Source organism: Crinia signifera, chromosome 6 (assembly GCF_055691185.1).
Source record: "Crinia signifera chromosome 6, ASM5569118v1, whole genome shotgun sequence".
In the NCBI taxonomy this organism is placed as follows: domain Eukaryota; kingdom Metazoa; phylum Chordata; class Amphibia; order Anura; family Myobatrachidae; genus Crinia; species Crinia signifera.
This window is the reverse complement of record NC_139222.1, coordinates 37,121,282-37,139,007: the sequence shown is the minus strand read 5'-3', so window position 1 is coordinate 37,139,007 and position 17,726 is coordinate 37,121,282. Positions and strand designations below refer to the sequence as shown.

At 46.5% G+C, this 17,726-nt stretch overlaps 2 protein-coding genes across 5 annotated transcripts; one reads left to right on the top strand and one right to left on the bottom strand.

The window, feature by feature from the left end:
• Positions 1-1,078: 1,078 nt before the first annotated feature.
• On the bottom strand, positions 1,079-9,839 carry LOC146007557 (uncharacterized). The gene is made up of 3 exons (XM_083146010.1): positions 9,682-9,839; positions 3,220-3,355; positions 1,079-2,660 (listed from the first exon to the last, which is right to left on the bottom strand). Exons 2-3 carry the CDS (start codon positions 3,306-3,308, stop codon positions 2,063-2,065), a joined length of 687 nt encoding a protein of 228 aa, XP_083002136.1. The 5' UTR covers positions 3,309-3,355; positions 9,682-9,839; the 3' UTR covers positions 1,079-2,062.
• Positions 4,336-16,868, top strand: CNTF (ciliary neurotrophic factor). 4 transcript variants are annotated; one of them, XM_083146014.1, is made up of 3 exons: positions 4,339-4,485; positions 11,485-11,668; positions 14,528-16,868. In XM_083146014.1, exons 2-3 carry the CDS (start codon positions 11,573-11,575, stop codon positions 15,017-15,019), a joined length of 588 nt encoding a protein of 195 aa, XP_083002140.1. In that variant the 5' UTR covers positions 4,339-4,485; positions 11,485-11,572; the 3' UTR covers positions 15,020-16,868. The 4 variants fall into 4 exon arrangements, with proteins under 4 accessions (XP_083002137.1, XP_083002140.1, XP_083002138.1 ...); XM_083146012.1 differs by lacking the exon at positions 4,339-4,485 and adding an exon at positions 9,772-9,923; XM_083146013.1 differs by lacking the exon at positions 4,339-4,485 and adding an exon at positions 9,792-9,933.
• Positions 16,869-17,726: the final 858 nt, after the last annotated feature.

Below are 17,726 nucleotides of genomic sequence, written 5' to 3'. Positions count from 1 at the left end.
CTAAGGGCCACCATCCTGTACTCCTGTGCTGCCACGCTGGACCCTCACCCACTGGCAGAAGCTGCACAGTATCTCCCACCCTCCTCTTTAGTCCCCCTTATTCCCACACACCCCTATCACTACCCAGCCTCCTGTTTTCCTGTGTCGTGACCTCCGCCAGTGGGGAGCCGCTGACTCAGAAACACCCTACTATACTATTGCGCACACACACACCTAAACAACATGCACACACAGCTCCCCCCCACACCCACAAATGTCACTGTACCATCCACACTATCAATGTACATCTTACTCTAACCGCTTTTTAATTAAACAAAACAATACACACCCCCTTCCACATCATATGCTCTCTATTTAACACATTTCACCTATAACTCAAGTTGCAATACAGGCCATCTTTCATACAATTCTAACCATCTTTCTCATATACAAATGTTCACAAATTAAGGGGGCGCAGCCCCTTACGACGGTGTGAAGAGCGCCCGTAGGGCGCGATGAATCACCTAGTGAACATAATAAAAGCATTAACAAATGAATCAACCACTTAATTAAGGCCTTCCAAATCTCCGTTCCTGTCAACAACGATGTTGGGAAAAGCTGTGCACATAAAAATAATTGAAGAATTATTTGGAATCCCGCAGACAGCTCCAGAAAGATTTTCAAATGTCAGACTGTTCTGTCACCCAGCCCACTTGACCGTTTATGAAACACTGCAAGCATGTTGCTTTCCCATTCGTTTCAATGTGCCCATTTATGCAACATAGAAATGAAGGTAGAATTTGATACGAATGTAGAAAGCTCAGATTTCGCTGCTATGAAATTAGTGCTTTTGGGGATGTTTTAGATTTAAAAAAAAAAAAACACTCAATACAGGTATGTTTTTGATTAAAAAGTGGTGTCAAAATTTCCCTTTTTCCCCATGGAAAAACTAAAAGAATTTCCCTTTTTCCCATGGAAAAGCTGTGACAGAATTTTCCATTTTCTCATGGAATATTGTCTCTCTGTAGATGCTATATTTTATCCACTACATGTTAGCGGAATAGGGTTATATGGACATGAACGGCAGTGGCAAAGATGGTGTGGTACAACCAGGTAATGGGTTTATTAGCAGTTTTGTTGACACATAGAACAATATTATCCCTATGCAGGCTGCTATTGTGCTTTTCATATACTATATAATGGTATTGGTGGTCTCAGGCTTCAGAGAGAGGGCAGTGCTTTACCCTGGAGCAAGAGTACCAGGCTTGCTTATCGACACCGATATCATCCATGTCAGTGTTTGCATAATCCAGACCAGAGTAGTGGCTGTTCTTTAAGACCACACCTCTCATAAATCCAGGAGTTAGTGGGCCGCACGAGAACTCTGGGAGATTTAGCAAAGCTGGGAGAGATACGAAGAAGAGAGGTACCAACCTATCAGCTCCCATCGTATTGCAGCCTTTTTTTATTGGTTGGTACTTTCACTCTCCATGCTTTGATAACTTTTCCCCTCAGTGTGGAATGTAGGTTGCAGTGGGGCAGTACAATGCATCCAGTGAGTGGCTGAGGCTCGGGGAAGCCTAGACAAGAGACAATATGGTTATAAATAAACAAGGGTGGTAAGCAAGCCTTGCCACTCTCCACTGTTAAGGCCTACCTTGGAAGGGTCATCTGCCACTGGACTTTTGCAGGCTTGGCCCCTCAGTCCCCAGACAGGTTACGAGACCTGAGATAATGCTCTACTGAGGGTAGGTAGATTATTTTTTTGTTTTAAATAAAAACCTCTACAAAGTCTAGCACATGGCTTTGAACCTACACCCCTACAGTAGCCTCATACGTGGCCTCTGGAAGCTAAAGTCACTTCAGTGGGTGATCTAAATGGGAAATGCTTTGAATTGCTCTAAATAGTCAAAATATAGCACAATCTGTTTATAGAAGGTCTTTAGGAAGAGAACATTGAACAGTGAAGGTGAAGGATTAAAAATATAGTACATAAAAAGGGTCTGTAATACTGCAGGGCCTGGCAGTAGCTACTTGTATGTAACATTCAAGTCACACGGCCTCAGGGGACGATGGGGCAGGACTACAAAGCCCAGGGTCTCTCAGCTGACAGCTGCTTCTCGTAGTTTTTCAAAGATCTCTTTGGGGGAATTAGAGTGTTACCCAGCCCCGGCTTTTTCCGCTTCCCTCTCTCATTTTGAATCTCTTCCCCTTGTTCATCCCCACCACACACAACATCTCCTCCTTTCCCGCTCTCTGGTGGCACCTCCCTTGCATCATCACCCGACTCTTTCCCCTGGGTGGATGCAACGGTCCCCTGAGGTAAGTCACTCCCGTGGCTGTACTTGCATTTAGTCCCGAAGCGGCATCGCCCATCCCTCTGGTAAGCCAGGCACACCCCTTTCCCGCCCTTCGCCCAGTTGCCATCGCTCAGTTTGACATGCCGCTCCAAGATGGTCCTCTGTGCCTGCTGCTGGTCTTGGAAGGGGTTTGCAAACACGCTGCCGGAGCTCGTAGCACTCTGTGCGCCCAGGCGGGGTGCTGGGAGGCGGAAGGAGGGCAGGGGACATGGAAGGGGTTTCAGGGTCTCTGCTGCGCTCTCCTTTTTACTTTCATCTTCGGCCTCGTCCTCGCTGCTGGAAGCGGCATCAGTGAATGGATTCAAATTGGGGCGGGCGGAGCTGGAAATGAAACCGCAGCAATTACTAAAACATGGAAGCTAAAAAAAAAAACAACAAGAGGCAGAAGAAGGTTGTAAAACATCTCTCCTCCGGAACAACTACAATGTAAAGCAGCCTTGTCATAGGCAGCAAGGAGATGACGGATGGTTTTCCTGGGTTTAAAGAGGTTTTCCACCTTCACCAGACAAATCACTGAAACCCCCTTCCCAATAATACCACTTCTGTGGGGACCTATCCTCAAGAGATCGCCCATAAGTTTCTATTCATGGGTGGGAGAATGATAACCATTTTTGGGGTGAAGGTTGACCTTAGGGCAGGCATGTCCAAACTATGGCCCTTCAACTGTTGTAAAACTACAAGTCCCATCATGCCTTGCCACAGTTTTGCTATTAGGAATGCTAAAACGATGGAACGGCATGCTGGGATGTGTAGTTTCACAACAGCTGGAGGGCCACAGTTTGGATATGCCTGCGTTAGGGAGTCTTTGTGATGCCATAAGCAACTCATTAAGTCCTTGGAAGCAGGGATAGATAAGACACAGATCCATGATACTGCTCACCAAGCAGCATTCTCAACTACTTCATCTTCATCGGAACCTGAGGAGTTGTATCCGGAGAGAAGCCCCAGAGAGGACGGAGCTGAGCTCATGGCTTGTCGTCAACGATCACTCGCTGAATCCGGCAGAAAGACAAGACCTAGGGAACAAAGAACGAAGTTAGTTCTCCAGAGCATGCTCGGTCCTGCTGTACACGATCACAGATTCATTGCACAACGCCCTTGGTGTCAGCATTACACTCCACTATGCTACGCCTGCATTACGCCTCCATCTCCAAGGTGTCAGGACGGTAGATGCTAAATTGTGTTGGGCTAAAGGACCTTCCAAGCCCAGGGGGCTTGCTCCTTCACTATCCACGCCACCACTGGTTGCCTTTAGTAACCAGGTGGCGAGCGGAGCGGAGCTTGCCACCAACTGGGACCCTTTGGGACCTTTCTTCCGACCTTGCTCCGCCTCTCTCAACCCCCTCTCCTCCCCGAGGTCCTTTAGCCCAACACAATTTAGACCTAACCGTGTCAGGACACAGAGCATAGCCCCGCCCCCTGACATCCACAAAGCCACTACCCCAAGCCCCAATTGGCCAGCACTAAAAACACTAAAGCAGGGTTGACCGTCGGTGGGTGAAACCATCGATGGTTGCCTTGCAAATTGATTCACACCATCGAGGGTAAAATCAATGGTTCTATCGATGGTAATCATCAATGGATAACCCATCCCTACACCGTCTCCAATATGAAAACCAACTAGCTCTGAATTCCTTAGTGCTCACCGCCTGCACACTTCCACGGTGAGTAATTCCACTCATTAGCCAATCATAACTGCCATGTTAAAGGCTGTGTTTAAAAAATGACAATTGGGAGCTGATTGGCTGGTTGTTTATCACTCTCCACTTTATCACTTTTTGAAGCTGGATACATCTGGCCCTTGGACCTGTGTGTGACTCAAAATCAGGCCCATAAGTATTTAAGTTATCTTCCCAGCACCACTGTAGTTCTTGTGATTTACATTTCATTACATTGCCAAGTCTGGCATTAGCTGGGAGGTCTCATTTTGGGAATCAGCTACAAGTAAAAAAAAAAAAAAAGTGCTGCAGACTGCAGTGCACGCTCGCCCCGCAGCTGCAGACCACTCCTCACTCACATGCACAGCGGACAGTGCATTCACTCACCCTGGGGGAGAAGGAACTCTGCTGTGAGACTACCACAGAGACCTGTCAGTGCAGCACTGATCGCTACAGCCCTGATGTGGTCACAGGCTGGCTGCCAAAGAGTAAGTATAATGATTTTCTTTTTTTAGTTTGCTTGCTTCGCAGAGCGTCATAGCATCCCTGCATCTGTCAGTACGCACTTACACATGCTGAGGGCATGCAACGGGCAGCTCACAGCCTGGCTGGCACTGCCCACGGTGCACAAGGCCATACAGACAGATTTTTGCATGTTGTTTTTGCCGGGGCCCAGACCTCTGGGTGCCAGATACTCCCTCTGAGAACCCATACCACCTTTATCAGTATACAATATCCTGTTCTGTGTTTACTTTGCCCATTATGGCACGCCGAGGACAAAGTATACAGATGCTGGGTGCAGGTATTAAATGCAGACAGATAAAACCCGCTTAGTGTTTACCGTATGGAAATTTACCTCAGACAGCAGCTGATCGGGACAAGCCTTATTTACTACTGATCGCAGGCTGCGTTAGAGTAGACGGACTGCTCTGTCGCATGTGTGTGCAACAGCCTACTGAACCCGTGCTGTGCTAAATCGATAGTGACGGGCAGATCATCGGCGATGGGAATGTTTACTTCACTTTGGGCTGCTACGGATACTACAAGATGAACTGTCTGAATGCAATCACTTGGCTCAGTCACTGATTGAGTTACATGACAGCGTATTGATAACACGCCAGATGGGTGTGTGGGGGAGGGGGGGGTGTAGTATTGGAGCATGAAGGACCATGCACACACCTAATATAGAGTAATAGAGTCACTTGTCCTCTCTGCTGCCGCTGCTGTGGAACCACACATCCCAGCATGCCCTGGCACAGTATAAGCTAACACAAACAGCAATCTAGCATTTTGAGTATAGCGGCGCTCAGGCATGTAGGCATGACATTGGTGGGATAATGCCAAACCCATCTGAGAGGAATAAAAGAGCTGATTCCAGTATTCAGAATAGTGTCTACGTTGGATTGCTGTCTGACTCTGAACAAAACGTCTCCATGATCAGTCCCCATTGACCTGCGCTCTGCATGTTGGGGGAAGGGGATATATGCCTATCGGAGCGGGTGGAAAACCCCTTGGGGGGGACTCTAGTATCACTGGGAGGGGGGTGGGGTAACAACCATGGGGCCTTTGAACACTGGGGGCTGTAGGGCGGAGCAAAACTAAAATATTTAAATATATTATTAAAAATCCCCATAAAAAAATTTTTTAATTACAATTTCGCACCACAAATTGTAATTTAAGTGGTTAAATGGTGTCATAATTCTCACAGATCGGAGTAATCAATATTAATGGTTGAAAGTCTTCATAGACCTAGGCAGGCTCTCAGCGTAATCCTGTTTTTCACAACACTGCCACTGACAAAACGGTGATGTAAGAAGATAGATTTTTATACGTTTTTGGGTGACAGCCCAGTAATAAATACATTTATTTTGCATGCCACTGCCTGAGACACTCCCTCCCTCCCCACTATATTATATATAGGAGTTAGGTGACTGGAAGCGGTATGGGTAATAGGGTCGACTGCAGGAATGTCGACCACTGAGGGTGACAGGGCTTAGGTCGACACCTGAATTAGGTCGAAAGGCCAACACAAACATTAGGTTGAAAATGGGAAGGTCAACATGAGATTTTAATGTTTTTGTCCCGTATGTCGACATTGTCGACATGGACACGTTTAAGTGTACCGCAGGTACTCACTGTGCTCTGCACACTATTTGATACTCCCACCACACCCTAGTGCAGGCATGTCCAAACTGTGGCCCTCCAGCTGTTGTGAAACTACACATCCCAGGATGCCTTGCCATAGTTTCAGCATTCCCTAATAGTAAAACTGTGGCAAGGCATGATGGGACTTGTAGTTTCATAACAGCAGGAGGGCCATCATTTGAACATGGTAGGGTATGAAATACTGCTTGTCGGTACATGTTGGCTCAAAAAAAATAAATGTTGGTCATGTCGACCTTTTGACTGTCGACCTAATGCTTGGGTCGACCTTGCGACCTTAGCCATGTCAACCTATTCCAGGTGTCGACCTTCATAGGGACGACCTAATGTCCATATCCCGCTAGAAAACCGGAGGGGGGATTTCCTCAGTAAAATAGTTATCATTAATAATTCATAATGTAAATTCACAAGGGGAAATGTATCAATCCTTGCAGAGATATCACATGGAGTCGTTGTCTTGGCAACCAACTCATTTGAAAGATGTGCTAAATACATTAGTTATTATCGGATTGGTTGCTTGAGGTAACATCTCCACTTTATCATTCTCTCTAGTCTAGAGTGTTCTAGAAGCACCCAAGCAAAGAGCGACACCTCAGGCAGGAAAGAGCAACTGCACTGGTTGTGACACTGGTTATCTAAATCAGTGGTTATCAACCTCGGTCCTCAGGAACCCCAACAGTGTACGTTTTCCAGGTCTCCACACAGAATCACAGGTGACATAAATAGCTCCACTTGTGATCTTTTAAAGTGTGCCAGTGAGTAATTAGTGCACCTGTGTATCTGTGAGGAAACCTAGAAAACATGCACCCTTGGGGGTCCCTGAGGACAGAGGTTGAGAACCACTGATTTAAAAGACTCTTTGGTATTATGACTACCATTAACACAAGGATTAAAGAGGTCTCTTTACATCTACCAACAGTCTACTAAACCAAAGAAAACACATAATTGTCACTTTTTTAATTTATTTTTTTAACTTACGCCTTAAACTGGCATAAAGAAATGTAGTTTATCGATTTTTTGGGGTCAATACAACAATCAGCACGATTTTTCTGCCAGTTGACAGGGTCTGATATCGCGGCTATACACTAGGTAACTGTGACATCACACTGAGGGGTAGATGTAGGACGCAGTGATAGGGGAGGAGGCGGGAGCCAGACGAGACATGACCCATGGCAACCAATCAGCACTGAAGCCATCTATAATTTGCATAATATAAAATTATACAGAGCAGCTCATTGGTTGCCATGGGCCACTTCTCCTCTGGCTCACTTCTTCTGTTTTTGCAGGGTAAGAAATCAATTGTGCCAGAGATGTCCAGTATGAGTACCACCCCCCCCCCCCCCTTTATGCGAGGAAGAGCTTGTGGGCATAATTCAGGCCTGAATGCTCGGCTGCTAATTTGCAGCAGTTAACCTTTGAATGACATGCCCTGTGTGTGCAAGTCCCTGAGTAGCCGAGGGCTTACATAACAGCTGCAATTGAAAAAGGCTGATCGTGGCTAAAGCTGGTGTCACACGCACTCCCCTAAACCACTTTGGCATGCCTACATTATGCCTGCATTTTTTCTGGCACTCCCAGGAAATGCCCATAAGTTGCCATGAAATGCCAGCCTCAAGCGAATGATTCCTGTACACTAAACACTGCAGGAATCCAACACATACCTCACTGATTTACCACAGGTGTGCTGGATATATAAGCTTGGGATATATAAGCTTGCAGGGAACAACCCACCACCTCTTTCAATTCATCTATTTACCCATCTTATATAACACACCCCTCACCCAATCCTTCCTTCTTCTCTATTCTAATTTACCCATCTCGTCCAATCCAACCACCCCATCTACCATCTCGTCCAATCCAACCACCCCTCTACCACCTCGTCCAATCCAACCACCCCTCTACCACCTCGTCCAATCCAACCACCCTTCTACCACCTCGTCCAATCCAACCACCCCTCTACCACCTCGTCCAATCCAACCACCCATCTACAACCCCTCGTCCAATCCAACCACCCCTCTACCACCTCGTCCAATCCAACCACCCCTCTACCACCTCGTCCAATCCAACCACCCATCTACAACCCCTCATCCAATCCAACCACCCATCTACAACCCCTCGTCCAATCCAACCACCCATCTACAACCCCTCTACCATCTCATCCAATCCAACCACCCCTCTACCATCTCATCTCATCCAATCCAACCACCCCTCTACCATCTCGTCCAATCCAACCACCCCTCTGCCATCTCGTCCAATCCAACCACCCCATCTACCACCTCGTCCAATCCAACCACCCCTCTACCATCTCGTCCAATCCAACTTCCCCTCTACCTAGAGTTACCAACTCATCCCTTTAATCCGGGACACATTAATTACACAGGTTCTGTAGCAAATTAAAACCAGGTGAAATGGAATCTTGAGGTGTGGCAGTTTAAAACCATTTGAAAGCCAGCCACAGAACCTGTGTAATTAATAGGTGTCCCGAATTAAAGGGATGAGTTGGTAACCCTACCTCTACCATCTCGTCCAATCCAACCACCCCTCTACCATCTCGTCCAATCCAACCGCCCCATCTACCATCTCGTCCAATCCAACCGCCCCATCTACCATCTCGTCCCATCCAACCGCCCCATCTACCATCTCGTCCCATCCAACCGCCCCATCTACCATCTCATCCCATCCAACCGCCCCATCTACCATCTCATCCCATCTACCATCTCATCCCATCCAACCGTCCCATCTACCATCTCATCCCATCCAACCGTCCCATCTACCATCTCATCCCATCCAACCGTCCCATCTACCATCTCATCCCATCCAACCGTCCCATCTACCATCTCATCCCATCCAACCGTCCCATCTACCATCTCATCCCATCCAACCGTCCCATCTACCATCTCATCCCATCCAACCGTCCCATCTACCATCTCATTCAATCCAACCGTCCCATCTACCATCTCATCCAATCCAACCGTCCCATCTACCATCTCATCCAATCCAACCGTCCCATCTACCATCTCATCCAATCGCCCCATCTACCATCTCCTCCAATCCAACACCCCTACCATCTTGTCCCACCACCCCTCTACCATATCCTCCAATCCAACCACCCCTCTACTATCTCCTCAAATTCAACCCCCCCCCCCCCCCCCAATCTACCGTCTCATCCAATACACCTCTTTCAATTCTGCCAACCATCCATCTACCCATTCACAGATCTACTAGCTCATTCGGTCTACCCACTTCATCCAAACTATCCATGCACCCATCTCGTCCATTCCATCCCAGCCTACTCAATACACCCCTGCTGCTCAGCCAAGGAATACAAGTGATAAGCCAGGACACCAGCCAGTAGGAATGCTGTATAATTAGACCTGCACAGCAAAGCTGCTTCCTTACTAAGCGACATGCTCTGCCAGTAGCACCTCTATGGCTGGGCAGGCCTGTGCTGCGCTGTGAGGTAACAGTGACGCTTGCACCGTCTGCGTTACCAAGTATTTTGGGTGTTTTTTTTTTTTTACCTTCTAACCTTCCAGCTCCATTGCTCCGCCATCATCAAAAAATGCGCCACCTACGTCACCAGTACGCGCCGGCCGCTGAAAGCCGGTGGTGGGCGGGGCGCCCGTTGTGCTGGTGACGTCGCAGCGGCGAGGGGCGGGGGAACATGAGACCTGGCATGAGAGGCTGAGGATGCTCCTACGGCCGGGGCGGTGGTCACGTGGTGCGCTGGCCGGTCTTGGTGACGTCACTCAGACCTGAATCAGTAATAATAAGTATATGAGCAGCAGCAGCAGCAGCTGTGTTATTGTATGTGTGATGGTGTCGTGCTCTGTGCTGCGAGCCGGCATGCTGTGTGGGTAGGGTGACCAACTCATCCCTTTAATCCGGGACACATATTAATTACACAGGTTCTGTGGCTGGCTTTCACCTGGTTTTAAACTGCCACACCTCAAGACTCCATTTCACCTGGTTTTAAACTGCCACAGAACCTGTGTAATTAATATGTGTACCGGATTAAAGGGATGAGTTGGTCACCCTATGTGTGGGCATTGAAAAGCAATGGCATTGCTATATATATATTTATGCACCAAACTCACCTATCCAGGAATAGGAACTATCAGCACTCGCTTTTATTGAATGAAGAATGTATTTGAATTGTCACATAGTAACCCCCAACCTGACATTTCAGTCATTACAGTGACTGTCATCAGGGGCAATGAATGAAACAGGCCTAGTTTGGGCGCTACTCTGTGATGTTCTAACTTTGTCAGGGTATGCGGTCCTTAGGTCGACAGCACTAAGGTCGACACAAGCATTAGGTTAACATGGGCTAGACCGACAGTCAAAAGGTGGACATGTGACAGAAATAGCGTGCCGAGCATAGCGTAGCAGCGAGCCATGCGAGGGGACGCGGTGCACTTTTTCAGTGTCCATGTCGAAATTCGCCACAAAAAAAACATGAAAAATCACATGTCGACCTTTTGATTGTCAACCTAGCCCATGTCGACCTAATACTTATGTCAACCTAATGACAGGCCAACCTTCCCATGTGTCTCCCTTGACTCATGTCGACTTCAGTGTTCGACCCAATGCTAATTGACCTTAGTTCTGTCCACCCTATGACCCATACCCCTTTGTCATAACAATTCACATTTCTACATGGAAATCAAGCGGCTGCTGATAGTTTCTATAGGTGCGTACCGATAGGTATCTGGCGCTACGGTTACTGGCTCTTTGTGTGTGTATATAGATATGTAAAACAACATGTATATCGTGTCACTGTACAATGTAAAGTCATCGTTGCAATCCCTCCTTTTTACACCCGCCCCGTATTTCTTTTCTGTCCCAAGTCCCCATTGTTCTGTATATGCCACTTGCACCCTTTATTGCCAATTGGCATGCTTGGATTCTGTTTGCCTCCTCATTTTTTACATTTGTTGCCCTGCCATTCTTTCTTCCTACACCTCTGCCACAATGGTGACTTTATATTCTGCAATGCAACAAATTTCCAGTGGGCCACGGTCTGCGCTCATCTCTTTTATTTGTATTGTCTGCTCCGCTTGGTCCTTACACTGTAATGCTCTGTAATACAGTACCAGGTACCACGCTTCCACCTTCATCATAGTGTGGTCACACAGCAGGCCCATGGCTGCGAGGTCACCATTGAACAATTCCACTGCTAATCTCTGGGATTAAACTATTAATGCTCTGTGTGTCTGCCACTGTCCTGCGCTCTCTGTCACTCAGCCTGTCTCTTTCTCTCTCTCTCCCTCCCTCTCTCTCTTCCTCTCCCTGTTCCCTGACACAAACTGACTGTTTATCAGTCTCTGGTATTGCTGACACCCTCATTATAAAAGCCCTTGGCTGGGGGGCAGATGGGCCGCCTCATATTAAACCGATCCTGACCTTGTGATGGAGTCCGACGTGCTGTTCCCAGACCTCTGCTCACGTGTCATTCAGCAGCTGCGACAAATCCGCGCGGATCTCATCCTCCTGATCGAGAAATATGTGAGATTAATTCTTTGTAGCATGATGTCATTATGTGCATGGGGGTGAGGGGGCATTGTCATTTTTTTAGGGAAATATATATATATATAGATATATAGATATATAGATATAGATATATCTATCTATATCTATATATCTATATAGATATATAGATATATATAGAAATTATCTCATGCCTTGATAAAAAAGTAATGGCTTGGTCAAACATTTATTATGTAATTCCCAAACTGGTCTCTAGGAGGGGCTGTTCCATTTTAATTTATTTGGGCTCTATAGTTTGATGGAGTAAGGCAAGCAATGATAAATAAAATGCTATGTACATCCAGTATTACATACAGACAATTTACTATGATATTGCCCATAGCAACCAATTCGATTTTGGCCCACTCTGCAGCCCTGATTATTGGTCTTTTTATACACTGGATACAGTATGGAATACAGAATTAATATTTAGCAGTACAGAGGGTCTATACTAGTATAGGTGGTTTCAAACATTTAAATAATATAAGTGGTCAATAAAAGGTTAAACATATCATAATAAATAAAATCACAAACATAATAGAACCAGTGTTGCACTTTCTAAGCTCACAATATCCCACGTCATGGTGATGCTCCTGTCTCTTCCTCCTGGCAGCTGCTCTCTGGTCCATTGCGATGTTTGAGGGCTCATATCCACACATACAGTAAATGTAGTAGAAGAAGCTGGTACACTGGGCATGTTTTTAAGACTTTCGACGTCTGCATACATAATTAACTCATGAAACCATGACAATTAAAAACTTGGTACTTGTTTCCTAGCACGGCCACAACGATTTAGATCGTTGTGGTCGTAAGATAAAAAATCGGATCGATCGCATCGCATGCGATTTGGTCGCATGCGATGCGACCGATCCGATCGACCGATTTTTCACCCGATTTTTTTTTTTTTTTCACCTGATTATTTTCAATTGCCCCCCCAAATGTTACTAAGTGGGCTAGACCCCACGATAGACGTCAACCCGAAGCGTGGCGAGCGCAGCGAGCCCGCGAGGGGCGGCGGTGCGCGTCCTCCGACCTTTTCATTCCCCTACTATCCACTAGGGCGTGGAGTGAGAATAGAATAGTGTGGCGAGCGCAGCGAGCCACCGAGCCCGAAGCGTGGCGAGCGCAGCGAGCCCCGCGAGGGGACGCGTATAACTTCACAGGTATACGCGTCCCCTCGCGGGGCTCGCTGCGCTCGCCACGCTTCGGGCTCGGTGGCTCGCTGCGCTCGCCACACTATTCTATTCTCACTCCACGCCCTAGTGGATAGTAGGGGAATGAAAAGGTCGGAGGACGCGCACCGCCGCCCCTCGCGGGCTCGCTGCGCTCGCCACGCTTCGGGTTGACGTCTATCGTGGGGTCATGGCGGGCACATAAAAAATGTGAAATGGGTCATATTGGCCCATTTCACCTTTTTTATCATTTTTCCCTATGTGAGATGGACTTAATCAAGTCCATCTCATCTTGTGCCATTATAATGGCACAAGACCGACAAGATCCTCCCGATTTCAATGTTAAAAGATTTTTTAACATTGAAGTCTATGGAAAAATCGGGTCAATCGGTCGGTCGCATCGCGGCCGATTTTAATTGGTCGCGACCGACCGATTGACCCGATTTCTGTCAATCAAAGGGAAAAAATTGTAAAAAATCGGCCACATCGTGAGGATCGTGTCCCTTAATTAAGAGCCACGATCACTCACGATTGTGGCCGTTCTAGGAAACAAGTACCAAAAACTTTAACATAACTTGAGTCCATAACTGGAGTCAGCAGTCTTATTTTTCCATTGTTTGGAACCTGTTGTAATTTTCCTTAAAGTATCAGCAGATTCAGTAACAAAAGGTACCTTAGGTGTCCAAATTTCATGGTAATTGCTCAATAAACACTCATGACACATCTAATAAACTGTATAAAGAAGCCAAGATTAGTAAATAATTGAATACATTTAAAATATTTAATAAACCAATTGTCAGACAGTGGAGATATTTGGCAGAAATCGTTGGTTTTTGTATGCAGCACTACAAAAAAATCAAACCATATAAGTCATCAATAGCATCTTGTAGCAAAACACATAAGGCTATTTATCAACGTGTGGTTTTCAAAACCCAATTTTCTGCTGTTTTTGATGCAGTATTGAAAGCAGCCATAAAATAGTTAAACCCAGTTGCCTTTTGCATTTAATATTATTTCCCCTTTAATTTGCACTGCAAAAACCATTGAAAAAAAAATCACACACAATTTTTTAATAGGATTACAGCCTTCGTTCAGTTGGGGTAAATTGGGAGGTTGTTGCATTTGCAAGATACATGGGACCTGTAACGGGGACATCTGCATTATTGATGCCTAAAGTCTGGCACATAGGTAGTACCAGCTAGCATCTCATTGGTTGTCTATCATACGTCTGGTCATGGTACTGGTTATCTTTTCAGTAAGTGCATTAAATATGTCCCCGTATATTTAACGCACAGTTACAAAAGCTAACCACTAGGGGTCCCCATCCACAACAGTAAGGTCCTCTCTTGATCCATTAGATCACAATGACTTATTGGTACTTTTTTAGTAAATGTCCCAAAGTGAGGAATTCCGAAACCATAGAAAGGCCACAGACTTGGGCACAAATCTGTAGGGATAGGTTTTATCTTGGTGGAACTCCACAGTACCTTGCTATGCACTGTAAGCTGCAGTAGGGTCTATGATATTTCATCAATAGAGGAGAGATGACATCACAGGACTTCCTGATTGCAAGTGATGTCATCATTACTTTATCCACATGACAACATCACCTACATATTATAGCAACGTAATGCAGTTGACTTTTCATCACTCTTTTTTCCATCAGGTTGAGACCCATGGATTTAACAACTTAAACTTTGATCCACCGGGGGACAGTCCAACCATGGGGTCCGGCAGCTGGGCAGAGATGGCCACAGAGGAACGGTTGCTAGCTAACATCACTGCCTACCTGGTCATGGAGAAACAGCTAATGCAAGTGATAGCGGAACAAGGCGAGAGCCTCCTGGAAGAAGCGAGCGATCTCCACGAGGGTCTCCGGGGCATGCTGATGAAAGTGTCAGCTTTGAGGGCACAGCTGGAGTACCTTGGGGGGACCATGGGCCTGAAGAGTGAGTGGGCCGGGGACATGGACGAGGTAGACAGACCATCGGGAAGTGTGTTTGATATGAAGGTCAGGGGTTACCACCTTCTGAATGAGCTGTCAGTCTGGTCAGTGAGAAGCTTGAGGGATTTGCGGAAGTTGCAGAGGGAGAAGGAGAAAGAGAGGGAGAGATTGGTCAGCCAGGCCGAGGCGTCGGCTGAGAGCAGCGAACTATAAAGAGCAGGGAGGTTGTCGGTACAGGGTAGGTAAGAGAGGCAGAAGGAATCGAGAAGGTTTGAGGCATAGATCACTCGAGATCAATCCTAGAACTTGAACCTTAACTAAGGAGACAAATAATAAGATTAATATGCGATGCGCACTGTAGTGTCAGAGTTCTAGACTATTAATGTAACCTATCTATACCAGGCACACACTAATTACAGGTAGTAAACAATATAGAGTAATGGGTTATTGCGCCACCACACCAGTGTGATAGGTGGCACTGGGCAAGAGGTATGCGGCACCAAGTCACTGGTATATGCCTGTGTAATGATGGCGGGGGAAGAGCGTTCCCTCAGACTCCTATCCCGGAGGTCCAAAATCTTCTCAAGTAGATTCAAATCTTATAACTGACAAGACCATGGCCAATGGTTAACAACAGCGTCATGGTCAACAATCCATTGGACAACCACAAGTGCTTTGGTTGTGGGACTATTGTCAGCCTGGAGGACACCACACCTGCCACGAAGCACCTACTGTAAAACAGGGTAAAGATGATCTCACTCAGTACCATTTAGTAATAATAAGGGAATCCGTGCACCCAGCCTCATCGAGAAAATGTGCCCCACAACCTTATGGAACCACAAGAATTCTTCACTCTTGACGGGTTGTTTCTCAATGCACCGTTACCCGAACATGATGTCCTCTACGGTGGAGCTGTTGGAGGGTCTGATGACACTGGATTCTTGCGTCACACCCTGACATTTTCAGCCGGTTGATTTGCACCGGCTGGCCTGTTTTGCTGTCCACTACAAAATAACGATATACGTCTTCCCCCCCCCCCCCCCCCCAATGTTGGTCTTTTGCTTGTGATATTTTCCCTTGACCATGCTGACATCCCCCCCATTACATTAGTTTGATCCACTGTCTTGGTCACTGAAGCTAATGTGGACAACAATCCTCTCTTTTTCTGGTCTCTTACTGAGGCTACGCTAGCCGTTATCTTTTATAGAGTGTGAGCTTACGAGCAGGGCCTTCTTACCTCTGTATCTGTTTGTTATTTCCTAGTTATGTTTTATTACTGTGTTTGTATAGTACTGCAGAATATGCTAAGGCTATATCAATTATAATATTGATAATATTAATTAAAGGCAATCAGGTCAGCTCACCATAGTGACACCTGACCACGACCAAATTTAGTGCACACTTGCCTACCTTAAGCGTCCCGCAGAGGAGACGCTCTGCAGCTTTCCCAGGGGTGGGCTTAAGCCACAGATCTGAATAACCCCCTGATCCCCATTTGAGCAGGTGTTGCCGTTTTGTCCACGGCCTCCGATGCAGGGATACGATGTGGTCTAACCCTTACTTGGCCACTGTATGAATTATATAGTAAATATTTAATGTCATGCATTATCTATAGGACTACATTATTTATTGCTATGCATTATCTAAATGACTACACTATTTATTATTGAAGTATTTTATTAACATCTGTCCTGTGAAATATTAATAACAATAGACAGCCCATACTCTTGGGACGTATTTGCACTGCTTACCGCTAATGTTGCCTTCCTAATAAGAAAATACGGGCTGCGTCAACGTGATTGACAGGTGTCAGATATGTGGCCAGTAACGTGTCTGCAGATTGCCCAAGCCGTTATTGTTATAGGGGAAATGGTTGTATATATTGGGTTCTACCCTTAATCAGGGCTATAGTGGCATAGGCTAGTTTGTCTATGGCAGGGTAATTCGAACCCCAGCAAAGATCGCAATCGGTCATTTTATTTTTTATTTCAATTAAAGAGGCTGTCTGTATCTCTGTTTTGACAAATGCATAACAACCGATTAAACGTGGGTACTACAAGTGTTGGGTGGTGCCTTATTCAGTTAGCGATTAATCATTCCAAATGTTTACGTATTAGGCCAAGGGACTAGGGCCTTGTTCTAGTTCAATCTTTCTGACAAAATCCTTCTTAGATGGACAAAACCATGTGCACTGCAGGGGGGCAGATGTAACATGTGCAGAGAGAATTAGATTTGGGTGAGTTATTTTGTTTCTGTGCAGGGTAAATACTGGCTGCTTTATTTTTACACTGCAATATAGATCTCACATTGAAGTAAAACTCCACCCAAATCTAACTCTCTCTGCACAAGTAACATCTGCCCCACCTGCAGTGCACATGGTTTTGTCCATCTAAGAAGGAATTTGTCAGAAAGAGTGAACCAAAATAACCCTCTATGTATCAACCCATGGGTAAAGGCTTGGGACTAGTTCCCCTTCACCATAAGGACCTGGGGTGGAGAGGGGGCGGGGACAGGAGGAGCAAGGTCGGAACAAGGGATCCAAATGGACCCTCGCGGCTTGCTTCACGCTTTGGGCACGGTCGCTCGCCACCTGGTTACTAAAGGCAGCCAGTGGTGGCATGGATAGTAAAGGAACAAGCCCCCCGTGCCTGAAGCGTGGTGAGCCAGCAAGGGTCTGTTTCGGTCCCTTGTTCTGACCTTGCTCCTCCTCTCCCCGCCCCCTCTCTTCCCCACATCCTTACGGCAAAGGGGAACTAGCCGCAATCATGGGTAAAGTACCAACCAAGCCCATAAAACGCTGGGCGTACCCCTGCTTCCACCCCCTGTCCGCCCCTTCCTGTCCCACCTGGAGTGAAGGCCTGGCAAGTGTGAAACTCCTGGGCTGGGTTTGTGCCAACAATCGGGGTCGGGTCCGATCTCA

Excerpts from the sequence above, each read along its gene's own strand:
- LOC146007557 (XM_083146010.1), bottom strand. The coding sequence starts at position 3,308 with ATGAGCTCAGCTCCGTCCTCTCTGGGGCTTCTCTCCGGATACAACTCC. Across the intron at positions 2,661-3,219 it reads GTAGTTGAGAATGCTGCTTG|CTCCGCCCGCCCCAATTTGA; the intron begins GTGAGCAGTATC and ends TTTCATTTCCAG.
- CNTF (XM_083146011.1), top strand. The coding sequence starts at position 4,357 with ATGCACAGCGGACAGTGCATTCACTCACCCTGGGGGAGAAGGAACTCT. Across the intron at positions 4,486-14,527 it reads CACAGGCTGGCTGCCAAAGA|GTTGAGACCCATGGATTTAA; the intron begins GTAAGTATAATG and ends TTTTTCCATCAG.